We start from the raw sequence: 26,487 nt of genomic DNA on the forward strand, positions 1-26,487 counted from the left end.
CAAAGAAATAGGAAAACAAGAGCAACTAATGACAAAGTGCAAGAATCTAGAGAGCCTCCTGAAGCACGGTGATAGTTTTGATTTAAATGGACTTGAACTGTACGAAGAATTGAGTACACTGTCATCAATGTTGCCACATGCAAAATCGGTGATGGACATTGTACAGTTTATTCATACCCGCAAACCTGTTGACATATATCCTAATGTGTACATTGCCACTCGTATTCTACTGACAATTCCTGTAACAGTAGCATCAGGAGAACGGAGTTTCTCAAAACTAAAGCTCATTAAAAACTATCTCTGCTCTACAATGAGTCAGGAACATTTGACTTGTCTTGCTGTTCTTGCGATCGAACAAGACACGACTTTGTCTTTGTCATACGATGACATTATTACTGATTTTTCAGCCAAAAAAGCCAGAAAGATTGCTTTTAATTAAAAACAAATGTTTGTTTCAATACCTCTTCATATAAATTTCCAATAAAATTTTGATAAGTTAAAAAAAATATATTATTTGCATCATTCTGTCATATCAGAATTTTTTCTATAGTGCTGCTTCTTTAGTGCTAGTCCATCAGCATTACAGTGTGCTTAATTAAGTTAAACTGGTTTTAATAATGTGAATGTGGCAAGTTTTCCAATACTATAAGCTTATGTTTGTGTTGCTAAGAGCAGATCAGGCACAGGGGCACCAGTTTAATAATCTCGGCTAGGGCACCATAAATCCTAAGGCCGGCCCTGTCCATGCCCCCCTTTTTGAAAAGCACATTGCAGCCACTTGAATGCTGGGATAGCTGCCCATAATGCGCCGCTCCTAATGCCGCTGCAAATGCTGCCGGTGTGGCCACAACAGTGCGCTGTCAGCTGTCAGTGAGGACAGACTGCAGCGCTTTCCCTACTCAGCTGTACGAAGACAGGTTTAACTCCCAGCGCTGTACAGCTGCAACTGTAGCCATACCCTAAGTTTGTGTCTGCTAGGGAGAATTCTCATGATAGTTTCTGCAAGCAGTTTGCTGTAACTGAAGGGTGTGGAAATGATTTGATTTAAGGTAGTTTCAGTTCCTAGCTGCCCGAGTCTTTCTGATGTGTATGGATCCACTGATCCAGCTTTGAGGTTTCATATGGAATGAAAATTGTCAGGGAATTTGAACAGTCCTATGATGCCCAAGTGGCTGTGCTTGACCAGTGTTTTGGGGAGGCAATGTTGTTGGGACATGAATGTCTTCATGTTAACTCTTTAAGGAAACAGTTTGTGTCTCAGGTTCAGAGGGAAGACTGTGTAACTCAATCTACAGAGCAGGACAGTTGTGCAGTTGATCTTTCGAGAATATAGGGGATGGCAAGCAAACTCTCATCTCTAGACACTTTGGATAGGTCTTGTAGTCTCTTAGTGGACGTGACATCTGATTGCCTGTGGAAGCAGAGGGTGGTAATGGAAGGACAAAAAAACTTTGTCTAACGTGCTAGTGAAAATGGGTGGTATCTCTTTGAGACAGAATCCAGCCTTGGAATTGGTAATGGTTAAGAATCTGAAAACTAGTAAACAAGTGAGTGTCTCTGTGTTGATGCAAATTACCTAACTGGGGGAGGGGGCGGGGGAGAGAAAGAGACTTACCCATAGCTCTTAGCTGAAAGGACACACCTAACCAGCCAGTGGATTCTGTTAAGCAAGAGAGCTCAGGATTTGACCCTACAGGACAGGAAGGAAAAACTTAACCTGTGGCTTCCATTTGCAGGATTAACCCTAAAGTGCCAAAACTCCAAAGGTATTGAGCAAAAAGGGGGAAGGATAGCTCAGTGGTTTGAATATTGGCCTGCTAAACCCAGGGTTGTGAGTTCAGCCACTTAGGGATCTGGGGCAAAATCAGTACTTGGTCCTGTTAGTGAAGGCAGGGGGCTGGACACAATGACCTTTCAAGGTTCTAGGAGACAGGATATTGATATTAATTTAATTTAAAGGCATGGCATAACAAAAATGCTTGTAAATGTACACTTGTAATAGATTTGATGTTAATATTAATGCTAATGTTAACTTTTGTGTCTAATGTGTTGCTGATACCAACAACTGTAAGAATGTACAATGTGCATGATCTTTTGGAAAAACTCTTGAACATGTTGGGAGTGATACATAAGAACTCGCTATGTGCTAGAAGCCTTTATGTTAAAAGGCCTTGGAATACGGATGTTTCACAGTTAGAGCCTGTAACCAGCCTTGAAACTGTACACAGGGAAAAAGACATTACACACCTAATATGCTGTATGAGAAGGGAAACTGAGGCACACCACCATACTGCTTTCATGGCTAAATGCCAAGGTACCTATAGTATGGAGAATATTAATATCTACATTGACTTGATGTTAACTGGGTTCCAAACATTTGCCAGAGCTTCATGGCAAGATCACACAAGACATGCAGGAATTATGCTGCAAGAACAGATCCAATCCACTATTCGTCTGACTTCATGTTAGCCAGTGTGGTGAAACAGAAGTTTACTTTTGTTGCTGGTTTGGGATATCTTATGGGAGAATAACCACCAGTTTTGTGGTGTGTCTGCACTATTTTCCAGTAGTTTGTCCTGAATTTGGTATTCTCAAATCAAGCAGGCATGGTTACAGGAATCTGGGACAGGGCTGGCTCTAGACACCAGCAAACCAATCACGTGCTTGGGGTGGCACATTTTCAAGGGCAGCATTCTGGCCATTTTTTTTTTTTTTTTTTTTTTTTTGCTTCCGACAGCAAAAGCCTAGAGCTGGCCCTGGCAGCAGCAGCGCGTCACGTGCAGGGGGCGCCCTCAGGCCACTGTGGTTTGTGCCATAGGGGAGCAGCGCTGCACCTTGTAGCTGGGCCTGGCAGGCTGAGTGGGGGACACTTGGCCTGGGGGGCCACCCCACAGGGCACATGGAACCGCCTGCAGGTGCCGCTGGGCGGCCGCCCCCCCCCCCACAGTGCCACAGCCGGGGCTGGGTGAAGCTGCCCAAGTCGCCCAGAGATTGCGGCAGGGTAGCCAGAAGCAGCAGCAGCAGTGGGGCAATAGAGGGTGGGGCGCTGCCATGCGGGGTCCATGTCCCATTCTCCGGGGCTCCACTCCCTCTGGTGCTACCCTGCTCTGGCTCCTCAGCCCCCTGCCGGGGAGATCCCCCAGCTCTGCCCTCCCGGGTCCTGGCTGGTCCTGGAGACAGGAGCCCTAGCTGGAGGGACTCTGGGCTGAGGCGCAGCCTGGGAGCCCCACTGCTTACCCCGACCCTGCCAGCGCCGGACTGGCTGGAGGCGAGGGGGGAGCGGGCGGAGTCAGCACTGGTGTGGGGGAGCCCAGAGCTGGGGCAGCGGGGGGGGGTGGGGGGGTGGGGGTAAGAGCCCAGGACTGGGGTGAGGGGCAGCCAAAAATTTTTTTGCTTGGGGCGGCAAAAACCCGAGAGACAGTCCTTGTCTGGGAAATGATCATGATACAAAATATTCATGTTAATCTTTCCTTTTGTTTTCACTAGGGAAGGAGCAATCGGGGTGTGTACTTTTCTGCATAATACACCCTCTCTTCTTGCTGAGGGAGGTGAGTAAAAGTTTCATACTAGCATTGCAGTGAGCAATTGCTGTGGAAAGTGGCAACTACACCTTGAGAGGGCTGGGGGAGCAGCAAAAGCAGGTGTGAGAGGAAAGAGAATAAGTTTTTTATTAAGCCTAGTTTTTAAATATATTAATACAATGACCCTGGAGAATGAAGCTGTTGCTTGCATGTACAAGCTCTGCTGACAGCACAAACCACTCAAATTCTGCTGTGTCTCATCAGTAAACACCTTTGGGTGGAATAGAAAACATGCTAAAAAAATCAATTCTTTACTTCCGAGCATCCTTTCAAAACCCTATATTTCCCTAGCCCACAGTGTTATGAAGGCTAGTTTTTTGTGTCTATGGAGTGGAGAGCAAAACTGATTGCTTTATCTTCTAGTTTATTTATGCAATAAATACAGCAGTATTATTCCAGGAGCACTTATGCAGCAGTACTCCTGGAATAATGGGAAAGATATAGTCATATGAAGAATCCAGCAATATAGGTATTTATGCTGCTGTGAGAAGCATTCTTGGCTTTGAGCAGTTCAGTGAATTCTGCTACTGGGGCTGCATTGTTATCCCTCAGGTAATGGGGGTGGCGGGAGGGAGGATCAAAGACTGCTTATTTTGGTTATTTCAAGCCAGCCCTTCCAGCAAGGGATCTGCATTTCCTGTGTTAATTAGCTTGAGCAATCACCTTGTTTTTTTTTCTACTTCAGCATAAAATAAACTTTTCTGCTGTTGCATCTCTAAATTTCTGAAGCACACCAACCCTCTAGTATTTCCTACATTATTCATATATCCAATAGGACTGTATGTTTTTAAAAGAGGGGAGTTCCATACTGGAGAAACTCTCTATAATCTATTCAGCTGAACTGTGAGCAATTTACAGTTTCTTGCTCTGTGTTTTTCATAGTTTTTTCTCACCAAACTTGTTAATGATCAAAGGGATTTATGTTTCAAACAAGGGCTTCTCACTTCTGCTCTGTGCTCACCCTGTAGGGAGCTAGGAGGCTGAAATCTCTAACATAATAACTGACTCCATGGCAAGAGTCTTGGGTGTCAAGAAAACCGTACAACTCAGCTAATGCCCTCCTACTGTAGAGCCAAAGGTAGGTGGAAAACTCTTTGGAAGCCATGAAGATTACAATGACTGGTGGGGGAAGGCAAGGTTTGGTCCTTGCAGAGCACACAAGGGCATAGCTCTCCCAGTGCAGAGATGTCTGGAAAATCTCTGGGAATATTCCGTGTATCTTTGGTCACTCACTGAGGGTCAAGATATTCAAGTGGATGTCCGGTGCATCCATGCTGCTCCCTAAATACCCACAGAGACTAAGGATGCCATAGGCTTTTCAACAACTTATGCCAACATATGTTTGGGGTGGCGATGGAGAATGACGACAAAGAAGAATCCATATGACAGAATGCAGACATCAGTTTGCACAAAAAAGTCCCTGTGGGTTTGCAGGAGGATAATAACAAGGAGAATGGCTCTGTCCAGCTCTGCTCCTCCTTTTCCCAGCCACTCCCCTAAGGATAGCGCCTCAAACATAACAGTGTTCACGTGGAGGTGCTTCTGCAGGATTGAGGGAGAATGAAACCATGATGTATTACCCCTTCCTCCCTCTAACCGAATCTTGGCCATTCCCTCCACAGCAAAAAGAGAGATGACAACTAGGCCCCTCTGATTTCACTGAAGGGCAAAGGGAACACAGAACATTATGGGAAAACAATCTGGTTTTCATACACATGGCCATTTTTGCCATCCTTATTTAGATTCTTTTAAAAATACCTTTGTTTTTGTACAAGATCAAGAATTTTTCACCTGTACCTTAGTGTGCGAGGGAGTGTGTGTATGTATATAATGTTTCCCTCACAACTCCTACCAGGATACTTGTAAAAATAAATTGTTTTGTTCCAGAATTGTGCCATGCTTAAACAAAAGGTAGGACAGAACCAAAGGGCCTGTCTCTACCACTCTCACATGGATATGTCACATCAGAACTTTAAATTACTAGATTCCCATTTTCAGCCATATCTGCCACTGGTTTATTTACACCTGTTTACAAATATATACACCCATGTATCTTAAGTTACACATACCATATAATACTTTTATAAAAAGTGGTGTGAAAATTACTCACTACTATGATCTTTAAATAAAAAGATATGTAAAGTGCCAGATACAATCCTTTTAAAAACATGTTCTAATTAAAACAAGAGCATTGCCCCACAGCTGCCAAAACCACACAAGCTGAGGCTCTTGAGTACATCCCCTAGTTCTTCAATTTCAAGCCTAAAGGCTTCAGAAACTGTGGCAAAGGCAGATTTTCCAGTGCCTCTGGGAATTGTTCAGGTGAAATGCTCCTGATTAAGACACGCATAGCCGTGATGAACAGAGATGTAGGAGTTAAACCCGCCAGCCACTGGAATCTGTTCTCTCCCAAAAGGTCCTGCCAGGGCTGGTGATTTTCCAGCAGTTGCTGTTTCATTGAAAATTGGAGTTCTTGAGGCATGAAGAGGAAAAGGGAGTCTAGCAAGAGGAGTTTGGTGCACATGTTAACTGCTGGGGTCTGAGAAATCTGCTGGAGCAATATGTCCAAAGGGGTATTCCCAGTGCAGTCATGTAAGCAAGGGGATGCCCCATGACTCAGCAATAGAAGCAAACATTCAGGTCTCAATAGTTCACAGGCCACATGCAAGACAGTTTTGCTGCCTTCCACGCGACTGCATCCCCTGCGGTCCAAGTAGTTGGCTCGCTCTCTCTCTGGAAAGCCTCTGATGGCTTTCAGTATTCTGAAGAGGATGTGGGTGCGGTTGTAGCGAACTGCCATGGCCAGGTGAGGAGCTGATGACTGGCAGCAGCTGAAGTTTTGGCTGGGTATGGCCAGGGCGCTCTCAGAAAACTTATTCAGTAGGTACTGAGCATAAGGTTGGTGGTTGTGCACCAGGGCATAGAGAAGAGCCTCAGAGGGAGAATAGGTGCTCACCTTTCCGCCTTCCTCCCAGTGAAAGGCCTCCATTGTTCTTATGTCCTCCAGAAGCCACACAGGCAGCAGGTCCCTCACTGCCTGGTAAAAGGCAAAGGAGGATTTCCTACATTGCTTTTGGGACTGGGAATTGTGGCTGCTGTAGCTATTCAGCCATTTGACCTTCCAAGGCATCGCTGAGCTTGGGTTTCAGGAGGGGCTTGTCCCCACTTCGTTGTCAAAATACTTCATTAGGTCCAAGACCTATGGAAACACTTCCCAAAAAAAAACAAACCAAAAATGCAATTTAATGATTGGTAGTGAGTCAGTCATTCCCCACCCCCAGTGAACCTGACCGCAGTACAGTAACACACACCTCTCCCCAGCAAAGCCCTGTTCTTTTTTTTCCCTTTTCCAATTCCGGTTGTGCTTTTAATCAAAGTTCATTTCTAACTTTTATGTAGAGGGCAGGGCTGATTCAGATTTATCAGTTCAGCAAACTGAACTACCAGTCTGGTCCAAACTGAAATGTTCTTTCCCAAGGCCACAGAGGTCTCCTCACAGTCGCTGTCCTGTTTAAACTGCCTTGAGGCAATCTTCAAGCTGGTAGGGTCTGTGTCTAATGATTCACTTTGGCATCCAAGAGGCTAAGACAGTGCCTTTGCTTGTAAGCAAGGCTTATGTTTTGACACCCTGAGAAAGATACTAAGTGGAAAGAACTGTGCTGGGGTTGCTCTAGCTTTATACATTTTTGATGCAGGAGGGGACATATTTTCAATAATATACAAAATGCTAGAGATGCACTAACCCCCTTGCCTTTGTCTGAATTATGGCAATCAAAGCAAGGGCAAGATAGGAAGTCTAGAGTTGGAATCACAAGCAAACAAATCCACTTTAACAAGAAATGCAATATGCTGATAAATCTGACTGAGACATTTCAGCCCTCACAGGCTAATCTAAATTAAAATTTTATAAAGTCTCCATCTCCCTAACTCACTGTTCGTAACCCAGCTCCCTAGGCCCTCCCTCCAACACACCCCCATAACCCGGCTCCCTGTTCCCCATCTCCAAATCACCCCCTGTAACCCAGCTCCCTGTTCCCAAATCTCCCCCCTCACTCCCATAACCCAGCTCCCTGTTCCCCATCCCCCACTCCTCTCCCGTAACTCAGCTCCCTGTGCCCCATCCCTAAATCTCCCCCAACTCACCCCCCTCCCTGTGCCCCATCTCCAAATCTCCCCCCCTCACCTCTGGCCACTCACCCCCGTAACCTGGCTCCCTATTTCCCCATCTCCAAATCTCCCTCATTCACCCCCTATAACCAAGTTCCCTGTCCCCAAATCTCCTCCCACTCACCCAGCTCCCTGTGCCCCATCCCCAGATCTCCCCCCCACTCACCCCTGTAACCTGGCTCTCTATTCCCCATCCCCAGATCTCCCCCCCACTCACCCCTGTAACCCAGCTCCCTGTACCCCATCCCCAAATCTCACCCCACTCACCCCTGTAACCTGGCTCTCTATTCCCCATCCCCAGATCTCCCCCCCACTCACCCCTGTAACCCGGCTCTCTATTCCCCATCCCCAGATCTCCCCCCCACTCACCCCTGTAACCTGGCTCTCTATTCCCCATCCCCAGATCTCCCCCCCACTCACCCCTGTAACCCGGCTCTCTATTCCCCATCCTCAAATCTCACCCAGCTCCCTGTGCCTCGTCCCCAAATCTCCCCCGACTCACCCAGCTCCGATACCCTCCCCTCCCCAAGGTGCCTCTCTCTGTCCCCCCGTCTCCTCTCTCCGCTCCTGTCCCTCCCCCGGCCTCCCTCCCAGCCGAGCCCCTTCTCCTGCCCCGCCCCTCCAGCTCCCTCCCGAGTCTCCCATCTCCCTGCAGCCTCCCCGGACTCTCGCTCTCCGCAGGGGACCGCTGGCGGGGCATGGCGCGCAGGGGGCGGCGCAGCGAGCCCAGGCAGCCGCGGGCGGGGGGAGCCGTGGCTCGGCGCTCACCTCTGGCTGCGCGCAGGGCAGCGGCGCCCTCCCGGGGGCGGCGGGGCTTCTCTCGGCACCCGCTCTGCCGCTGCCGAGCCCCGGCTTCCAGGCGCTGCTGGGGCTTCAATGAATGAGCAGGGGCGGCGCTTCGCGGGAGCCCCCTGAACGGCGGCGGCTCCCGGGGCCAGCTCCCCCTGGGACTCGCGCTCCCCCCCCCCCTTGGCTCTGGCCGCGCCGGGTCCCCGCCGCTTCTGCCTGGCTCTAAGGCGGGAGGGACAGCGAGCAGCAGCTGCAGCAGCCAAACCTCCGCTCCCGCCTCAGGGCTCTTTTATCCCCCCCACGCCAGCCGGCTGAAGGTCAGTCAGGACCGGGGAACTGTCCAGCTGCCTCTGATTGGTGGCAACCGGCTCCCCCAGCTGCCTATTGGCTGCCCCGGGAGGATGGGGCCCTGCACCATTGTTTGCGTCAGGGCAGGCAAAGTTCCAAGAAACTTGTCGGGCGGCTTTTCGTCCGGCGAGGGGTGGGGACGCGGGAGGGCTCGTGCCAGGGCCGGGCCGGGTGTCTGTCTAGTCCAGAGAGAGCGCAGCTGAGCTGGGCCAGCAAAATCCCTCCCCCGCCCTCTCCCCTCCGTAACGCTTTCTTGCGAGGTTTGGGACTGGCGAGCGCAAGGGGGCAGGGCAGGGCTGGGTCTCTTTGCAGGGGTGTCTGCCCCCCCGCCCTCTTCTCGCCCTGACAAAGTCGGGTTTGCTCTTTAAAGCACTCACGTGGCGAGTTAGGGGGAGGAAACTGCCTATTAATCCATCCCCCTGCAGGGGCTCGAGAGGGCCCCCACAAGGGAACGGAGGAAATAGCTGAATCTGCCCTCCCTCCCCGCTGCAGCCTCCCAAGGCCATGATCCTGTGAGGCAGGCAGTGCACCAAGGGGCAGGACCACTGGTTAGAAAGAAAATAGCATGGAGCCCAGAGTTGCTGCAGGCAGGAAGTTGGGCAGATGGCCTAGAGAGGAGGCAAGCCAGCAGCATAAGGATGTCAGGAGTACAGAGAGGGGAAGGATCAGCCATGGGAGGAGGCAGGGAGATCTGCTCACTGGGGAGAGAGAGGAAACCCTTACTTGGTTTCCATCAAGAGCATTGTCCTGAAGCTTGGAAACTCCCTTGCTGCTTCTTTCTTTCCCCATCAGAAGTCAAAAGGCTCTGTTTGACAGCTAGTTGCTGGGGCAATGTTATAAACAAAGGCTGAGGCTGAGCACTTTTGGTGGGGACCCAGCAGCAGCAACAGAGGAACTCAAACAAAGAGAAATATTTCTAAAGAAAATGTTTATCTGTGCCTTCCAGGAGAGGTCAGCAGCAGCTATTGCTCACAGCAGCCAGACAGCACAGCCTAGGATTGGCACTATACTATTCATGTGATATAATTCACTCCCAGCTTCTAGACACAGTTTAACCCGGGGTCTCAAACTCAAATGACCATGAGGCCCACGTGAGGACTAGTACATTGGCCGGAGGGCCACATTACTGACACCTCCTGCCCCCACTGCCCTTGGCCCTGCCCCCACTCCACGCCTGCTATGAGGCCCTGGCTCTTCCCACCCCTTCCCTGCTCCCATTCCAACTCCTTCCCCGAAATCTCCACCCCCTCCCTGCCCCCAGGCGAGGCAGGAGGGGCGTGGGGTGTGGCAGGGGCTCAGGGCAGGGAGTTGGGGTGTGGGGTGCAGGAGGAATGAGCAGGGCCACGGGGGGGGGCAAGTGGGGCAATTTGCCCCAGGCCTCGCAGGGGCCCCCACAAGAGTTTTTTGGGGCCCATGGAGCGGGGTCCTTCACAAGCTCTGGGGGCCCCGGAAAACTCTCACGGAGCCCGGGACCCTGGAGCTTCTTCTGCTCCAGTCTTCGGCGGCGGGAGGTCCTTCTGCTTCGGGACCCACCGCCGAAGTGCCGGGTCTTCAGCGGCAATTTGGTGGCGGGGGCCCCAGGCCCCCTGAATTCTCTGGGCGGCCCTGGAGATGAGGGGTGTGGCAGGGGATCGGGGTGCAGAAGGGGTGCAGCAGGGGGCTCAGGTCAGTGGGTTGGGGTGTGGGGTGCAGGATGGGTGAGGGGTGCGGCAGGGGTCAGGGCAGGGGATCAGGGTGCGGCATGGGGCCCAGGGCAGGGACTTGGGGTGTGGGGTGCAGGAGGGGTGAAGGGTGTGGCAGGGGGTTCAGGGCAAGGGGTTGGGTGCAGGCTGCATGAGGCAGCTCAGAGAAGGGGGTTTGGGTGCAGCAGGATGTTCAGGGCAGTGGGTTGGGTGCAGGGTGCAGCAGGTGGCTCAGGGAAGGGGGTTGGGGTGCAGCAGGGGATTCAGGGCAGGGAGTTGGGTGCAGGGTGTGGCAGGTGGCTCAGGGAAGGGGGTAGGAGTGCGGGATGCAGCAGGGGGCTCAGTGCAGGGTATGGCAGGGGGTTGGGGTGTGGCAGGGGGCTCAGGGCAATGGGTTGGGGTGCAGGAGGGGTGTGGCAGGGGGTCAGGGTGCGGCAAGTGGCTCAGGGCAGGAGGGGTTCAGGGGGCGGGAGGGGTTCAGGGGGCGGGCTGTGGCCTGGAGCACAATGGGGGCAGGGCTCCCTGCCTGCCCTGCCCCCACGCCGCTCCGCTTCCGGAAGCAGCTGGAATGTGGGGGAGCAAGGGCGCAGGGGTGTGTGTTGCTGTTGCTTCAGGCACCACCCCCAGCAGCTCCCATTGGCTGGGAATGGGCAACTGTGGCCAATGGGAGCTGCTGGGGGCGGTGCCTGAAGCAACATCAACACACACCCTTGCACCTCTCTTCCCCCACATTCTTTCCACTTCTTGGAGCGGCGCAGGGGCAGAGCAGGTAGCCTGCCCAGCCCCCAGTTCACGCCGGGCCAGAGCCGCTCTAGGTAAACGCTGAAGGAGGGCGCGGCGACCGTAGAAAATAACCTCGCGGGCCACATGCGGCCCGCGGGCCCTGTGTTTGAGACCCCTGGTTTAACCAAAGGAACAGGAAATCTCAAAGCCCCACCCAGTGACAGCACACTGCCAAATAACAGCTACCATTATTATTTGTACTAGTAGCACCTAGAGACCCAGCCAAGATCAGGGCTCATTGTGCTAGGCGCTGCACCTATATATAGCAAGAGACCATCCCTGCCCTGAAGAGCTTACAATCTACATAGGCAAGACAGCCAGGGGAAGTATCATTATACAGATGGGAAATTGGCAGCCAGAGAGATTAGTGACTTGTCCCAGAGCCAGGAACTCTCTCTAAACCACTGAACTTAAAACTCCTGTGTCCCAGTCCAGTGCTTTAACCACAGAAGCCTCTCTGCAAGCTATTTCCCTCACCAAAAATTTTAATTTTGGTTACACTGGGTATTTTTATACTACCTTTGCAGCTCCAGTTTGACTAATGTATAAGATTCCAGCAGGTATAGGCTTAAACAAAAATCCCACATCTAGACATCCTGGAGCTGTAAGGGCTTTTGGGTAAGGATCCAAGCTTTGCTGGGACTTGGGCCCAGGTCTGGTCTCCATTATGAAGTTTGCTAAATGCTCAGTGGCCAATGTCCTATCCACTTGAATGCAAGGACTATTATAAAGCATATACTGTCAGGCAATTTTCAAAACTGAAGTATGCAAAGGGTTTATTTTCCCCTAGAAACCAATGTTAAACTTTAACAATGTTCATCATGGTAATTTATAATGGTCAATTTCATGGTGTTGTTTTTAGTTATATAGAATGCTATCTCGTTAATTCAATCACTGGTTAATTTGATCCCCCATTCAGTTGGATCATAACCTCAGGAACAGACTCATTTATATTAAAAGAATAACACATCTCTCCAACCTTTATTTGGATCAATTTCAATCACTTTAGGCAGGTTTTATTAAATCAATGGCTACAGAAAATTGCCATTTAACAACGAGCCAAAATTCTGAATGAGACTGAAGGAAAAAAGTATCCCAAGGAAGGCACATGGTAATAAAAGGTTACCATAACTAAGGTCAGGTCTACTCTATAAATTGACATAGGTATAACTAAATCACTCCAGGGTGTGAAAAATCCACATCCCTGAGTGACACAGTTATACCAGCCTAACTGAGCATAGGCAGCACTTTGTCAATGGGAGAGCTTTTCTCATTGACCAAGCTATCGTCTCTCATAGAGGCGGATTAACTGCACTGACAGACGAAGCTCTCCCATTGGCACAATAGTGTCTTCACTGAAGTGCTACAGCTCTGCTCTGGTGCAGCTGCACAGCGTTTTAAAGGTAGACTTTCCCTAAGAGTTGTAAAAAGCGATAAAGAGTCCCATGGTACCTTATAGATTAAAAGACGTATTGGAGCATAAGCTTTTGTGGGTGAATACCCACTTCGCCAGACGCATGTCTTCATCACACATAAGAGTTGTGTTATTCCAATTTAGTTACACTGATGCTTTAAGCACTGTCATGTGCTATGGAACCTGAGATAAGTACCAAATGATCATATATGTAACAAGATCAGTTACTTAATTCAAAGGGATAAAAACAGGCTAGACTGAAATAATAAGGCAGTGTATGTGTGTGTAAAATATATATTTAACAAATTAATGATATCATGGATATCATGGTTTGTCACTACAGCTGGGCAAACTATTTGCAATAAACAAATTTGTTTGGCAAACTTAGCTTTCTTTCCTGTCTGAGCATGATCAACCAACACAGTGCAATTTATAATAATATGTTTATTATTCAAAGTAATTGGACAAATACTTTATGCAAACAGATAGCCTATGGATTGCTTACAAACTGTTCTCGCTGAGACTTCGGGTATTCAACAGTCTCAATTCAATATTTCAGCTGTGTGACTGGACACCGAAGTCACATGGTATTGTTTCTTTTCCCCACCTGAGTGGATGGCTTGACCTTTATAAAGCATCCCAGATTCTGCTCAAAATATATTTGTTTCTATTACAAAGCAAATTTTGTTCAGTCACAAAACATCTCTCTTGCCCATGGGCTCAAATTTGCTTTCCACAAACAAAACTTTTGTGAAAAAATGAGTAACATGGGATGGGAACATGGTACCCCTTGTTCATGGGAGCCAGAAGGACTGCAAAAGTGGGGGAGAGGAGGAAGCAACCAAAAGGGGCCAAACCTGAGTGGCATTATGATCCCATGTGTCAGATTGCAACACCACTCACTCAAATTTGGCCCAGCCCCCCTTCAATCATGACAGAGGGTCGACTGGGCCAAATTTCAGTGAGTTGCATTATGTCCTGGTACATGGAGTAGCAACACCACTCACTCACATTCACTCAAATTTGACCTAGTCACCCCTGCGTCATGCCAGCAGGGATGGGGCTACATTGTTATGCCACCCAGCTCCAATCAGGGGCCAGAGGAAGGGCTAGACCCCCTGTTGCACACCTTCCAAGTTCAAGTTCTCAAAAGTGAGGGGGCATGGATCCCTTTGTTTAAAAAAATGGGGAAATGGCCCTTTGCCCCCTCCCCTCCAGTACTCATGCCCTAGTTGTCAGTATGTTGTACACCCAAGCCACTTACAACATTGTGGCAACAACAGGGATAGAACTCAGATCGTCCTGCTTCAAGAGCAGAGGCAGTTTGCCTGATTGCAATATAGGACCTATGACACACAGTTGATCAGTTCTGATTCCATCTAGCAGAGGGAAGTGATACACATTTACATTAGGCAGCTCATAATATATATACTTTCAAAATTGCTCAAAATAAAGGATGTAGGTTTAGCTATTTTAAAATAGTTATCATTTTGATCCTGAGCTTTTGTTCAAATTAACCAGTGACTGAATAATAGGATTGAATTGAAATGTAAGTGCAATGTAATTAGCAGGAAGTGTATATATACGAAATTGAATACAAGTTATGAAAGATACTGTGTGCCTCCTGAGATACCAGGAAATGCAATAGATCCAATATGATCCCAAGACTATGAATAAGCTTAGCAGAATTCAATTTTGTTATCATTTTGGCAGATAATATCATTTATTTTTAAACATTTTAAAATTTTCATCTATTTAAATTTCCATAGTTGTATCAGATTATGAGTCTTAAGCATTTTTTCAATGTTTATCTATTTCAATTTTCAGTTAAGAGAAATTGTCTGTAGTGAGTGCTAGACAATAAATGTTTAATCACAGCAGATGTTGAGATTCAAAAAGTTTTATAATGATTAAAACGCAAATTGTTAACATCACGTGTCAAAATATATAAAATAAATAGCCTTAAATCAAATTCTAATAAGTTCTCGAGCAGCAGTTTTCTTACTTTGCCAATCTGTACATTTTGACTATCATTAATGGAAATGTTTTCATTGATTTGTGTGTGTACAGTTAAACTGATATTTACCAGCGTTTACTGATAAAAATCTAATCCTTTCAAGTCTAACTATGAACCATATTATGTAACTGCTGAATATATGCTTCCAGTACAAGGCATCTCACTTCTGTATATCTCCCTCCCTTTGAATAGCTGTACTTTTGTTCATTTTCTCTCAGATATATTAGCTTGCATTTTTACTTTGGAAATCTTAGGAAATATCTCCTACCCAACATTTCTAACCTCTCTAGCTCCCATTTTATTATATATATATGTTACAGTGTTGTTAGCATACTGTGCACCTCACATACATCTTGGAATTGACATACTATGGGCAGAGATGCCCCAGCAAAATCAAGTGAGTTATGATTTCAGTGTTGCTCTCCTAACTGCACAGTAGTTCAGAAAATGGACAATAAAAGGAGCAGTTGTTTTTGGAAAGCTTATGTTGCTCATATGGTTTAGGGGGAGGGCATACAGAATGTAATTATCTGTTTCTGCCTGCATTTCAGTCTGGTTTAATAAACTGAAAGCCATGAAGAAATGGGATGTTACATCACAAACTTGGTAATACTTCCTCAAGTGTACAATACATCTATTTAATGTGGGGAAAGAGCTGGAAACACCTACAATTTATATAGTAACAAATAGAACCAGTGCTTCCCAGGCTATGACCTCTCTGGCAGCCTGAGAAGGACAAAGAAATCCCATCTGCCATCAGCAACTGCACTAGCCAAATAAGGAATGGCATTAACAGGCTCCAAGAGGACAGGGGAACCTTATCAAATTCTCCTGGACTGCAACACAGAGAAACTTGAGGTCAAACGAGCAGAGCAAAAGCAGGAAGCACCCCATAATCCTTCTTCGAGGGTAAGGAGGGAAAATAATTCCACAAGAGCAACAGTAATGCTGGTAACCAAATATGAAGCCCAAGTCCCAGTCCTGCCGCCCAACTAAAGGATGTAACTTAGCTTGGAGCGGCCCCCTGTGGCATGGGATCCTGGGCGATTGCCCTGCTTGCCACCCCCTAATGCCAGCCCTGCACTTGCAACCCCCTAAACCCATCCTGTGACCCCCAGGGGTTGTGACCCCCAGGCTGAGAAACACTAATCTAAAGAAACAAGAAATGGGAGAGGCCAAATTTTAATAATCATCTCACTTAATGCCAGTTTAGGGATGTGACTAGGGTTGCCAGGTGTCTGGTTTTTGACTGAAAAATCCAGTTTTAAGGAGATCTGTAGTCTCAGGTCAGAAATATTGACTGAACACCAAAAAGCTGGTTACTGCAATTTTCCAGGGTTATAACTTGGGCAGGGCAAGAGAGGCAGTTGCCCCAGGTGCAGAGCTGGCAAGGGAGCACAAAAATGGGTGGCACAGGATTGGGCCCAGTGGCCTCAGCCAGAGCCCAGGGCAGGAGTGGGGAGCATGGGAAGGGGGTGCTTTTGGTTCTGCTTTTCCCCGGTCCCCAAAGCGGGGCTGACTTGGCTGCTGCTGTGGGCCTGGAGGAGCCACCACTGGGGTAAGAGAGCGGGGCCTGGCCCCTTGCTTTCCACTGGTCAGGGGAGGATCCCTGGGTGGAGCTGAGTGGCCCAAGCAATTTTGACCATAGCTGTAGTGCAGGGGTGCCAGAACAGGGTGGGCCAGGGAGCCTTGGCCCCATCACTTTTTACCTGCCTTAAGGGCGGGGGGTGGGAGGCACTGGGTCATCAACCCTCGCCAGCACCTGCTCAGCTGGGGCCACCTACCTGCATCTCATAGGCAGGCAGGCTCTGCATCAGGCTGCAGCTCCCAGCCCTGGCTCTGTGGGCAGCAGGTGAATAGTCCACAACCTCCCTAGCAGCAGACAGAAGGTGCCTTTCAGCCTGTGATGGTTGAGGATAATTCAGTTGTCTCAGAGTTGGTTGTAAATACAGCTAAAGCCCAGGAAGGGAATGGTCCTAAGTTTGTGTCTGCTGGGGAGAATGGCACTGTAACTAGGTTGCATCCAGTTAGTGTCGTAGCAAAAACCTCCCTAGACTATTTATTCCAGTGCTTAACCACCCTGACAGTTAGGAAGTTTTTCCTAATGTCCAATCTAAACCGCCCTTGCTGCAATTTAAGCCCATTGCTTTTTGTCCTATCCTCAGAGGTTAAAAAAAACAATTGTTCTCCCTCCTCCTTGTAACAGCCTTTTATGTACTTGAAAACTGTTATCATGTCCCCTCTCAGTCGTCTCTTCTCCAGACTAAACAACTGTAATATTTTCTAGCTTCCCTTATAGGTCATGTTTTCTAGACCATTAATCATTTTTGCCACACTTCTCTGGACTCTCTCCAATTTGTTCACATCCTTCCTAAAATGTGGTGCCCAGAACTAGATACAATACTCCAGTTGAGGCCTAATCAGCACAGAGTAGAGGGGAAGAATTACTTCTCAGGTCTTGCTTACAACACTCCTGCTTATGCATCCCAGAATGATGTTTGCTTTTTTTGCAACAGTGTTACACTGTTCATTCATATTTAGCTTGTGATCCACTATGAATCCCAGATCCCTTTAACGCAGTACTCCTTCCTATGCAGTCATTTCCCATTTTGTACGTGTGCAACTGATTGTTCCTTCCTAAGTGAAGTACTTTGCATTTATCCTTATTGAATTTCATCCTATTTGCTTCAGACCATTTCTCCAGTTTGTCCAGATCATTTTGAATTTTAATCTTATCCTCCAAACCACTTGCAACCCCTTCCAGCTTGGTATCATCCACAAACTTTATTAGTGTACTCTGTATGCCATTATCTAAATAATTGATGAAGATATTGAACAGAACTGGACCCAGATCTGATCCCTCTGGGTCCCAACTCATTACGTCCTTCCAGCTTGACTGTGAACCACAGATAACTAATCTCTGGGAGCAGTCTTCCTACCAGTTTTGTACCCACCTTATAGTAGTTCCATCTAGGTTGCATTTCCCTAGTTTGTTTATGAGAAGGTCATGCGAGACAGTATCAAAAGCTTTATTAAAGTCAAGTTATACCATCTATCACTTCCCCCCATCCACAAGGCTTGTTACTCTGTCAAAGAAAGCTGTCAGGTTGGTTTTACATGATTTCTTCTTGACTTAATCTGTGCTAACTGTTACTTATCACCTTATTATCTTCTAAATGTATGTAAATTGATAGCTTAATTATTTGCTCCATTATCTTTCTGGGTACAGAAGTTAAGATGACTGGTCTATAATTCCCCGGTTTGTCCTTATTTCACTTTTTATAGATTGGCACTATATTTGCCCTTTTCCAGTCTTCTGGAATCTTTCCCGTCTTCCATGACTTTTGAAAGATAATCGCTAATAGCTCAGATATCTCCTCAGTCAGCTCCTTGAATATTGTAGGATGCATTCCGTCAGGCCCTGGTGACTTGAAGACATCTAACTGGTCTAAGTAGTTTTTAACTTGTTCCTTCCTTATTTTAGCCTCTTCTGATCCTACCTCATTTTCACTGACATTCAATATGTTATTCATCCAGTCATCACCAACCTTGGTGAAAACCAAAACAAAGAAGTCATCAATCACCTCTGCCATTTCCATGTTCTCTGTTATTATTTCCCCCGCTCATTGAGTAATGGGCCTACCCTATCCTTGGTCTTCCTCTTGCTTTTAATGTATTAGTAGAATGTATTCTTGTTACCCTTTATATCTCTAGCTAGTTTGACCTCATTTTGTGCCTTGGCCTTTCTAATTTTGTCCCTACATACTTGTGTTATTTGTTTATATTGATCCTTTGTAATTTGACCTAGTTTCCACTTTTTGTAGAACTCTTTTTTATTTTTAGATCATTGAAGATCTCCTGGTTAAGCCAGGGTGGTCTCTTGCAATACTTCTTGTTAGGATTTTCAGGCCTGTCTGCAAAGACCTATACTTTAAGAATGTAGGTGTATTCTTATCACTTAGCTAGTTATAGAGGTATAAAAGAAAGAAAGAGAATCAAAATCACTGTCTGTGTAATGGCCTTCTCTTACTGTGACAGACTAAGACCTTCAGCTAAGATGTAGTTAGGCAGCCATAAGCTGGGAAGTGTATGGTCACATCCTCACATTCCAAACTAGTCATATTAAAATAAGGCAATCTGGGACTGTTAGGAAGGTGATTTGATCTATCACCTCCAGAGAAAGGAAAGAGCCTAGAAATTTAGTTTGATAGTTTTCTGTCTGGTAAGAACTCACTTAACAATAGACACAGCTGGAGAACCCTTATGTTTGTATAGATGTAGTTGTGAAATCCTTACTTCTGTATTGTTTTGTATGTTTATATGCATGGTCTCTGTCTGGTTCTGTGATTGTTTCGGTCTGCTGTATAATTAATTTTGCTAGGTGTAAACTAATTAAGGTGGTGGGATATAACTGGTTAGCTAATCATGTTACAATATGTTAGGATTGGTTAGGTAAATTTTAGTAGAATGATTGGTTAAGGGATAGCTGAAAATATTACTATATAAATTAGGGGCAAACAGGAAGTAAGTTGGAATTAGAAAAATAAGGAAAAAAAACTTAAATTTAAGCTTGCTGGAAGTTCACCCCAATAAACATCGAATTATTTGCACCTTCAGACTTCTGGTATTGTTGTTCTGTTCATGCGAGAAGGACCAGGGAAGGATGAGCGTGAAGGAATAAGCTCTCTAACACTTCCTATCTTTCCTATGAAGTGGGATAATTTGCTCTTGTGCCCTTAATAATGTCTCTTTGAAAAACTGCCAACTGTCTTCAATTGTTTTTCCCCTTAGACTTGCTTCCCATGAGATCTTACCTGCCAACTCCCTGAGTTTTCTAGTCTGCCTTCTTGAAATCCATTGTCTTTATTGTGCTGTTCTCCTTCCTACCATTCCTTAGAATCATGATCTCTACCATTTCATGATCACTTTCACCCAAGCTGCCTTCCACTTTCAGATTCTCAACCAGTTCCTCCCTATTTGTCACAATCAAATCTAGAACAGCCTCTCCCCTAGTAGCTTTCTCCACCTTCTGAAATAAAAAAATTGTCTCCAATACATTCCAAGAACTTATGGGATAATGTGTGCCCTGCTGTGTTATTTTCCCAACAGATGTCTGAGTAATTGAAATCCCCCATCACCGCCAAGTCCTGTGCTTTGGATGATTTTGTTAGTTGTTTAAAAAAAGCCTCATCCATCTCTTCTTCCTGGTTAGGTGGTCTGTAATAGATCCTACTATGACATCACCCTTGTTTTTTTACCCCTTTTGTCTTTACCCAGAGACTGTCAACATGTCTGCTTCCCACTTGTATCTCGATCTCAATGCAAGCATATACATCTTTGCTATGCAAGGCAATAACTCCTCCTTTTTTCTCCTGCCTGTACTTCCTGAGCAAGCTGTACCTTTTTATACCAATATTCCAGTCATGCGTATTATCCCACCAGATTTCTGTGATGCCAACTATGTCATTGTTGTGTTTATTTACTAGTATTTCATCAGTTTAATCTGCAGCAAGGGAGAGTTAGGTTAGATATTAGGGAAAACTTTCTAACTATAAGGAGAGTTAAGCACTGGAATAGGTAACCATAGGAGGTTGTGGAATCCCCTTCTGTGAAGGTTTTTAAGAACAGGTTAGATAAACACCTGTCAAGGGTGGTTTAGGTTTACTTGGTCCCAGAGATGACATGTGGTGGGGGCATGCAGGGTCACATGCTCCTCAGATTTGCTAGTTGGCTTGTACTGAACATGCTCACATGGACTAAGCATGTGCAGTAACGGGTGCTGGAACCATTTTTATGGTGGAGGTGCTGAGAGCCATTGAACCAAACTAAACCCTGTATATAACGGAAACCACCCCAAGCACCCCTAGTTCCAGCACTTATGTGCAGTAACATCTGCTGAAGCCATTGCTCTCACTCTGCCCTCTCCCCTACTACCAGCAGTTATGGGTTGTCTCTGCTTGGTCCTGCGGGGAGGCTGAACTAGATGACCTTTTGTGGTGCCTTCCAGCCCGACACTATGCTTCTATTTTAGTAACATGGTCTTCTTTTCCATGCCTTAGGAGATACCATGATTAAAAACAAGCAAAATAATCACAGTTAACTATGACAGTTTTAATGTTAAACAAACAAAAATAAAAGCAAAACAAACGCAAATAAATAATGTCACCTCAGTTACAATCTCTTTTCTATGTCTGTATATGGAGAGCTTTTAACAGAGATGAACCCCTTGAGAGAGAGTGTATCTCTGGGGGGTGCTCTTCTCTAGATAAGTCAAGACCAAAGTATATTATTTTCAAAATCAGTAGTGAGTCCTGTCGCAGTGTATCATAGATAACTAAAACAGTCTGTAGATGGGCAGAGGCATCTTGTTTAAGGGTAGGTGTGTCCTATTTGGTTTATTATGGATAACCTAACCATTTATAAATGGGAAAAGGTGAGCAACCTTAACAAAGTCTTATGAAACCAAAGAGAAAGTATTAAAATTACATTACTTAAAACAAGCTATTCAAGGAGCTGTCTTGAAACGGGCAAATTAATGAATATTAATATTCAAATTAAATCTGCTATTTCTCTGTTTTTCAAGGTCAGTGTATGTCTTCTCTCCAGGAATATGTAGTCTGAACTATTGTGATGTTGCGGAGAAGCGGTTATTGTCTTAAATTACAATAGCACTTCAAGATCCCATTACATTTTTGACAAGAAAAATTGAAATTAGACTGTGCTTTGGCCAACTTCCTCTCACCAGAATGGTGACATCTTGGTGATAGCAGTATGTGGCAGAAGCAGTGCTGTACTGGAAGGTTGCTGCTTCTTGATGGTGTAGGGTGGCTCCTCTGTTTTCTTTATGCAGTTTGCTTGCTTGAAAGAGATGAGATGTACAGGCCCAGGCAAGATCAGACTGTTGAGACAGGGCTGCCTTTGAAGTTGGGAAATAGGAGCAAAGTGTGCTGCTTGCTTAATTTGGAGATATTTATACTCTTCTTTCTTGGTTTCACTGGTGATGCAAGACACGCCTCTGTTAGGCCTTGTCTAGGTTTAACTATTAACTGCTTACCCTTTCAGGGTATGCCTACCCAGTCGGTGGGATTGAGCCTCCTAGCCAGAGGTGACAGAGTTGGGCTAGTGGGGATCACGCTAGTGCTCTAGAAATAGCTCTACAGACAGCACTTTGAAGCCCAACCCCCTCCCTAGCCTTCAGCGCCCAAGCTCCAGTCCGAGCCACAACTTTAAAGCACTGTCCACACAGCTACTTTTAGAATGCTTGCCCTGCTAGCCTGAGTCTATTGACCTGGGCTGTGTAGATATACTCCCCTTGGCTTAAGACCTTCATGGGATGGTGGCACTTTCAGCTCAGGAATGAGCAATCTATTTCCATATTCCGCAGGGCGGTGACTGTCTTTATTCTTGTGGAGGAAACTAACTCTCAGAACATCTTTAAAGTTTAGTGTTTTAACTCTTTCTTGTATTTAGTCCATTTTCCGAGAAATTCCTTTAGTTTTATTAGCATTTAATAGGAGTTGAAATTTGGTTTCAGGTAAGACCAGTCCAAACAGCCTTATTTTTTATATGAAACCCTTTTAAGTTTAAAATAGTTTTTTTTTAAAGAAATGTACATGATTCTTAAAGAAGGTCTTTAGCTTAAATAGTCCTCAAAGAAGGCATTGATTTTTTTTTACAGTTCTTGCAGAGGTGGCTCTTTTTAGCCAGAAAGTTGCTCAAGCATTGCCAGATAACTAATGAATGCCCATAAACATTCTATTCTTAAAGGCTTCTTATGTAAGTAACCAGGATATTAAATGACATTACTATATTTGTGCACAAAACATCTTACTATTTATATAGCAGTGGTATCAGGCAGTTATCAGGAGGCTTGCATATAAATACAAAAACATTTGCAAATAAACGCTTCCTAAGTACATGCTTTTTGCTTAAAGTTACACATTGACCTCAGAGGGCTTGTACAAGGAATCAAGTTTCTAATAAGCATAGCCTAGAATTCTTTGTGTGTGTTTGAAACAGACTTCTTCTTTATGAAGAGAGAAAGGGGTGGGAAGGGAGAGCAAGGAGACTTTTCTTTCTGCTTTTTGTGGCCCTAACAAATCACAAGTTTATATACCACATCTCTTCAAGATGGGAGAAGAATATCTTCACAGTCCATAACAAGGGGCAAGCGTCTGGCTCTTTGAGAAGCCGCTCCTGTTGGGTGTCTGCCTTTTAACCAAACAATACTCAAGATTACAATCTACAGTAGCCTCTCCCACAATTCATAATTAAAAACACCCACTAAACACTCTGTACAAAACCCAAATCACAATAACTAATGTTCAAAACTCTCTAACATTACAAAAAGTAAATAATGTAAATTAATATAACAAAAAAGTTATGAAACTGCATTCCAGACTCTGCAATTGGACCTGGAGGTGAGAGAGACAGATTTATGGGCAAGGACGAGGTATTCTCCTTGAAGCTTCTTGTGCCTGTCCCTTATTAGGAAAAAGCAGACATTTCCTGTTCTGTAACTACACTGAATACTTCATTTAATAAAACAAGCAACTAAAATCAAATATATAAACTCTCATTTTCCATGCACAATATTTATACAAGTATTCAAATTTAATAACAATGCAGGCAAGTTTAGAACAACTTAACACTGCAGAATAAATTAAAATAATTTTATTAACCATTGTTGCATCACTATTGAGGATTATCATCAACATGCTATATATTTTTATTCTAGGTGGCTTACTGGTAATAATTATTTAATATTACAACTCTATATCACCTTCCATTCAAGGATCTCATGTCACTTTATAAAAAACTAAAAAAAATATTCCTGAGAGGTGAGGACCTATTATTCCCAAAGCAGTGAGGTTGCTGAACCACTCCTTTAACAAAGAACAGGATTGCCACATCTAAAAGCCTGAGAGAAACCTAAATAAGCCCATAAGATGTAGCTCCTCTCGGAAGAGCTTCCAAGCCCCATTTTTGGTGCACGTACCCAGGACTGGCTTTAGGGCAGACGACCCAGGTGCTGGGCTTGGGGAGGCACTATGCTGAGGGTGCTGTTTTTGTTGTTAGTGACAAAAAGGAAATTGAAATGTTTGAAGTAAAATGTTTCAGGTATTCTGTATGTGGATTCATTTTTCACTTATCTCCTAGAATGTTCTGGATCTTTGTAGAATCTCGTGGAACCTTCCAGACCTTCTGAGAACTACATTTTCCTCAAACCTCTTAGAATGTTGTTATCCATGCCCTCGCAAGTATATAAGGGGCAGGGCGTCTTCAGTCAGGCAGTGAGATATAAGAAAGAAGTGAGAGCCCAGCTGCAATATTGTGAACCTTTTCTCATTGGGTAATTGTGAAAGTGTACTTGTGTTTTAAGACTTTAAGAGTGTAAGTAGTGACTAACAAAGGACATATTTAATGAGACACCAGAGATATCTGTCAAACCCCTATCTACTCAACAGTATAAAATAAATACTTTTACTTCCTTTGCCATGCTTAACACGTAATGGGTGAGGACAGTTTAATTTCTTGATGTTAGTACATTTCAGTTACTCTTAACATTAAAAAGTTTCTATAAGCTTAGAGGAAACAAATTTTTGTGCTTATATGTGGCATGAATAAATAGAGATTTACAGAGCCTAGTGTGCTAATTTATTGTCTTATATGACAGGGATAAATCATGCATGCAAATCATGCATCAAAGTTGTGAAATGGGCAACAAATGCAATAAAAAAATAAGATATTAAAAAGTTTAACAAATGGGGGTGGGCACTGAAGACACTCCTCACCTGGGGCACCATTTGGTCTAGGGCCAGTCCTGCATGTACCCATCAGAAAAAGCTACAGGCAAACATCACATGCGGTGCAGATTGTCAATACTGTGCTTCCTGCTTGCCAGCTTCGGAGGAGAGGGGGGCAATTTTTCAGATTTAGCCATAACACTGCCTCTCAGCAGTGGTCTCAAGCCCACCTCATAGCCTCTTCTTTATTTTGGCCAGGTCTGCAGTCCAGTCCATGTTAAGTCCTGAGTTCTGCTACTTGTAATGAATGAGCCATATTCATCCTTTGGGAAATACCATTGAATTCCTTGAAGTTACACTGGGGATTAATTGGGGCCAGTATGTCAAAAGGGATGCAAGAGTGTATTTATCTCTTTAAAGCAGAGAAGGGTGTGTGTGTTGTTTTCCCTTTGAGTCTGTCTAGAAGTCAGCAGACAGGAGAGGGAGGGACTGGGCTGCTCCAGGGTTCTGTGTGCAAAGGTAGCCCTGAGTTTAAATACTTTCATTATAAATATTATACTGGACATATTAGGGAGACCAGAGAGGATTGCATCTGGTTTGAACACTAAGCCTAAGGCTTGGCATAAAGATAGAAGAGAAATGGTCTGATGTAAGAATTATCTGTAGTCTCTAACTCAAGAAGTGAAGGAGGAAGTGAGCTTACTTCACTGCAATTTGCCACACACTACTATGTGTTAGCTTTAAACCAGACAAAAACCATGCTTGGCCCTGCTGTGCAAAAGACCTCAATAAACCCCTCATTGTGCCTATAGAATTCCCTATTGCAGTATTGCACATTCAGCAGCTTTTTAATCTACAATTAAGTTTGCCCAGATGTGGTCTGCAACCATGCGTACTTGTTTGCTTCATCTATTTGCTTAACGGGGTTAAACAAGTATTAAAGTTTATCACAATGGTACAGCAACCTAGCCTTGGTGTAGGTAAAACATGGGACAGAGGGGTCAAATTCTACCTCTCCCATCCCTAAACACATTTCCGAACTACTTTGATTAGCTGACATTCAACGCTTCCTTTTGGGAAAGAGAAATTGTCCCTTGTAACAAAGGATCCACTGATAACACTGTTGGTGTCTTTTTCATCCTCCCCCACATGTGGTTAATAAATACTAGCAATATGAAAAGGTTAGAAAATGATGCAATGCTTTATAGTTTGGGACGAGGATGGTTCCCTAGTTGAAAATTGGTTTGAACATAGATCTAAGGAAGTTCAATGAGGACTCTTTGGTCCCTCAAGAATACAAGTATTGTTAATAAATGACTATGAATTAATGAATAAGGACAAACCAGGGAATTACAGACCAGTCAGCTTAAATTCAGTACCCGGAAATATAATGACACAAATAATCAAACAGTCAATTTGTAAGTACAGAGAATAGTGGTGGGCAACCTGCGGGCCACACGTGGCCTGTCAGGGTAATCTGCTGGCAGGCCACAGGGATGTGCTGGCTGTCGCTTCCCGCAGCTCCCATTGGCCACGAACGGTGAACCGCGGCCATTGGAAGCTGCAGGTAGCCATGCCAATGTAAACAAACTGGCAGCCTGCCAGTGGATTGCCCTTACGGGCCACAGGTTGCCCATCACTGACCTGGAAGATAGCAAGGTGATAAATAAGTCATCATGGATTTGTCAAGAACAAATCATATCAAAGCAACCTAATATCCTTCTTTGACAGGTTAACAAGCCTTGTGGTTATAGGGAAAAGCAGTAGATGTGATATCTCAACTGCAGTAAGGCTTTTGATAACATCTTGCATGATCTTCTCATAGCAAACTAGGGAAATATAGATGAAACTACTATAAGGTGGGTGCCCAATTAGTTGGAAAAGCATCAGAGAGTAGTTATCAATGGTTCACAATCAAGATGGAAGGGTGGGGCCCTGCAGGGATTTCTCTGTGGATGAT

The 26,487-nt window shown here is 45.3% G+C and overlaps 2 protein-coding genes across 3 annotated transcripts in view; one reads left to right on the plus strand and one right to left on the minus strand.

The window, feature by feature from the left end:
• TECPR2 (tectonin beta-propeller repeat containing 2) overlaps positions 1–24,328 on the plus strand; it is a 129,227-nt gene extending 104,899 nt beyond the window's left edge. The window contains exons 18-19 of the mRNA XM_050954086.1: positions 3,487–3,548; positions 23,941–24,328. Of these exons, the coding sequence (XP_050810043.1) occupies positions 3,487–3,522 (36 nt within the window). The 3' untranslated portion in view covers positions 3,523–3,548; positions 23,941–24,328. The remainder of the gene's footprint in view (positions 1–3,486; positions 3,549–23,940) is intronic.
• ANKRD9 (ankyrin repeat domain 9) lies at positions 5,573–8,587 on the minus strand. Of its 2 annotated transcripts, none has more exons than XM_050954234.1 (2): positions 8,517–8,587; positions 5,573–6,791 (listed from the first exon to the last, which is right to left on the minus strand). In XM_050954234.1, the coding sequence occupies exon 2, from the start codon at positions 6,709–6,711 to the stop codon at positions 5,824–5,826; it is 888 nt and encodes a 295-aa protein (XP_050810191.1). In that variant the 5' UTR covers positions 6,712–6,791; positions 8,517–8,587; the 3' UTR covers positions 5,573–5,823. The 2 variants fall into 2 exon arrangements, with proteins under 2 accessions (XP_050810191.1, XP_050810193.1); XM_050954236.1 differs by lacking the exon at positions 8,517–8,587 and adding an exon at positions 8,251–8,331.
• Positions 24,329–26,487: the final 2,159 nt, after the last annotated feature.

The sequence above is a fragment of the Gopherus flavomarginatus genome, chromosome 5, assembly GCF_025201925.1.
Source record: "Gopherus flavomarginatus isolate rGopFla2 chromosome 5, rGopFla2.mat.asm, whole genome shotgun sequence".
Taxonomy (NCBI): domain Eukaryota; kingdom Metazoa; phylum Chordata; order Testudines; family Testudinidae; genus Gopherus; species Gopherus flavomarginatus.

Bases quoted from the DNA above. Each gene is read 5' to 3' on its own strand.
- ANKRD9 (XM_050954234.1), bottom strand. From the start codon at position 6,711: ATGCCTTGGAAGGTCAAATGGCTGAATAGCTACAGCAGCCACAATTCC.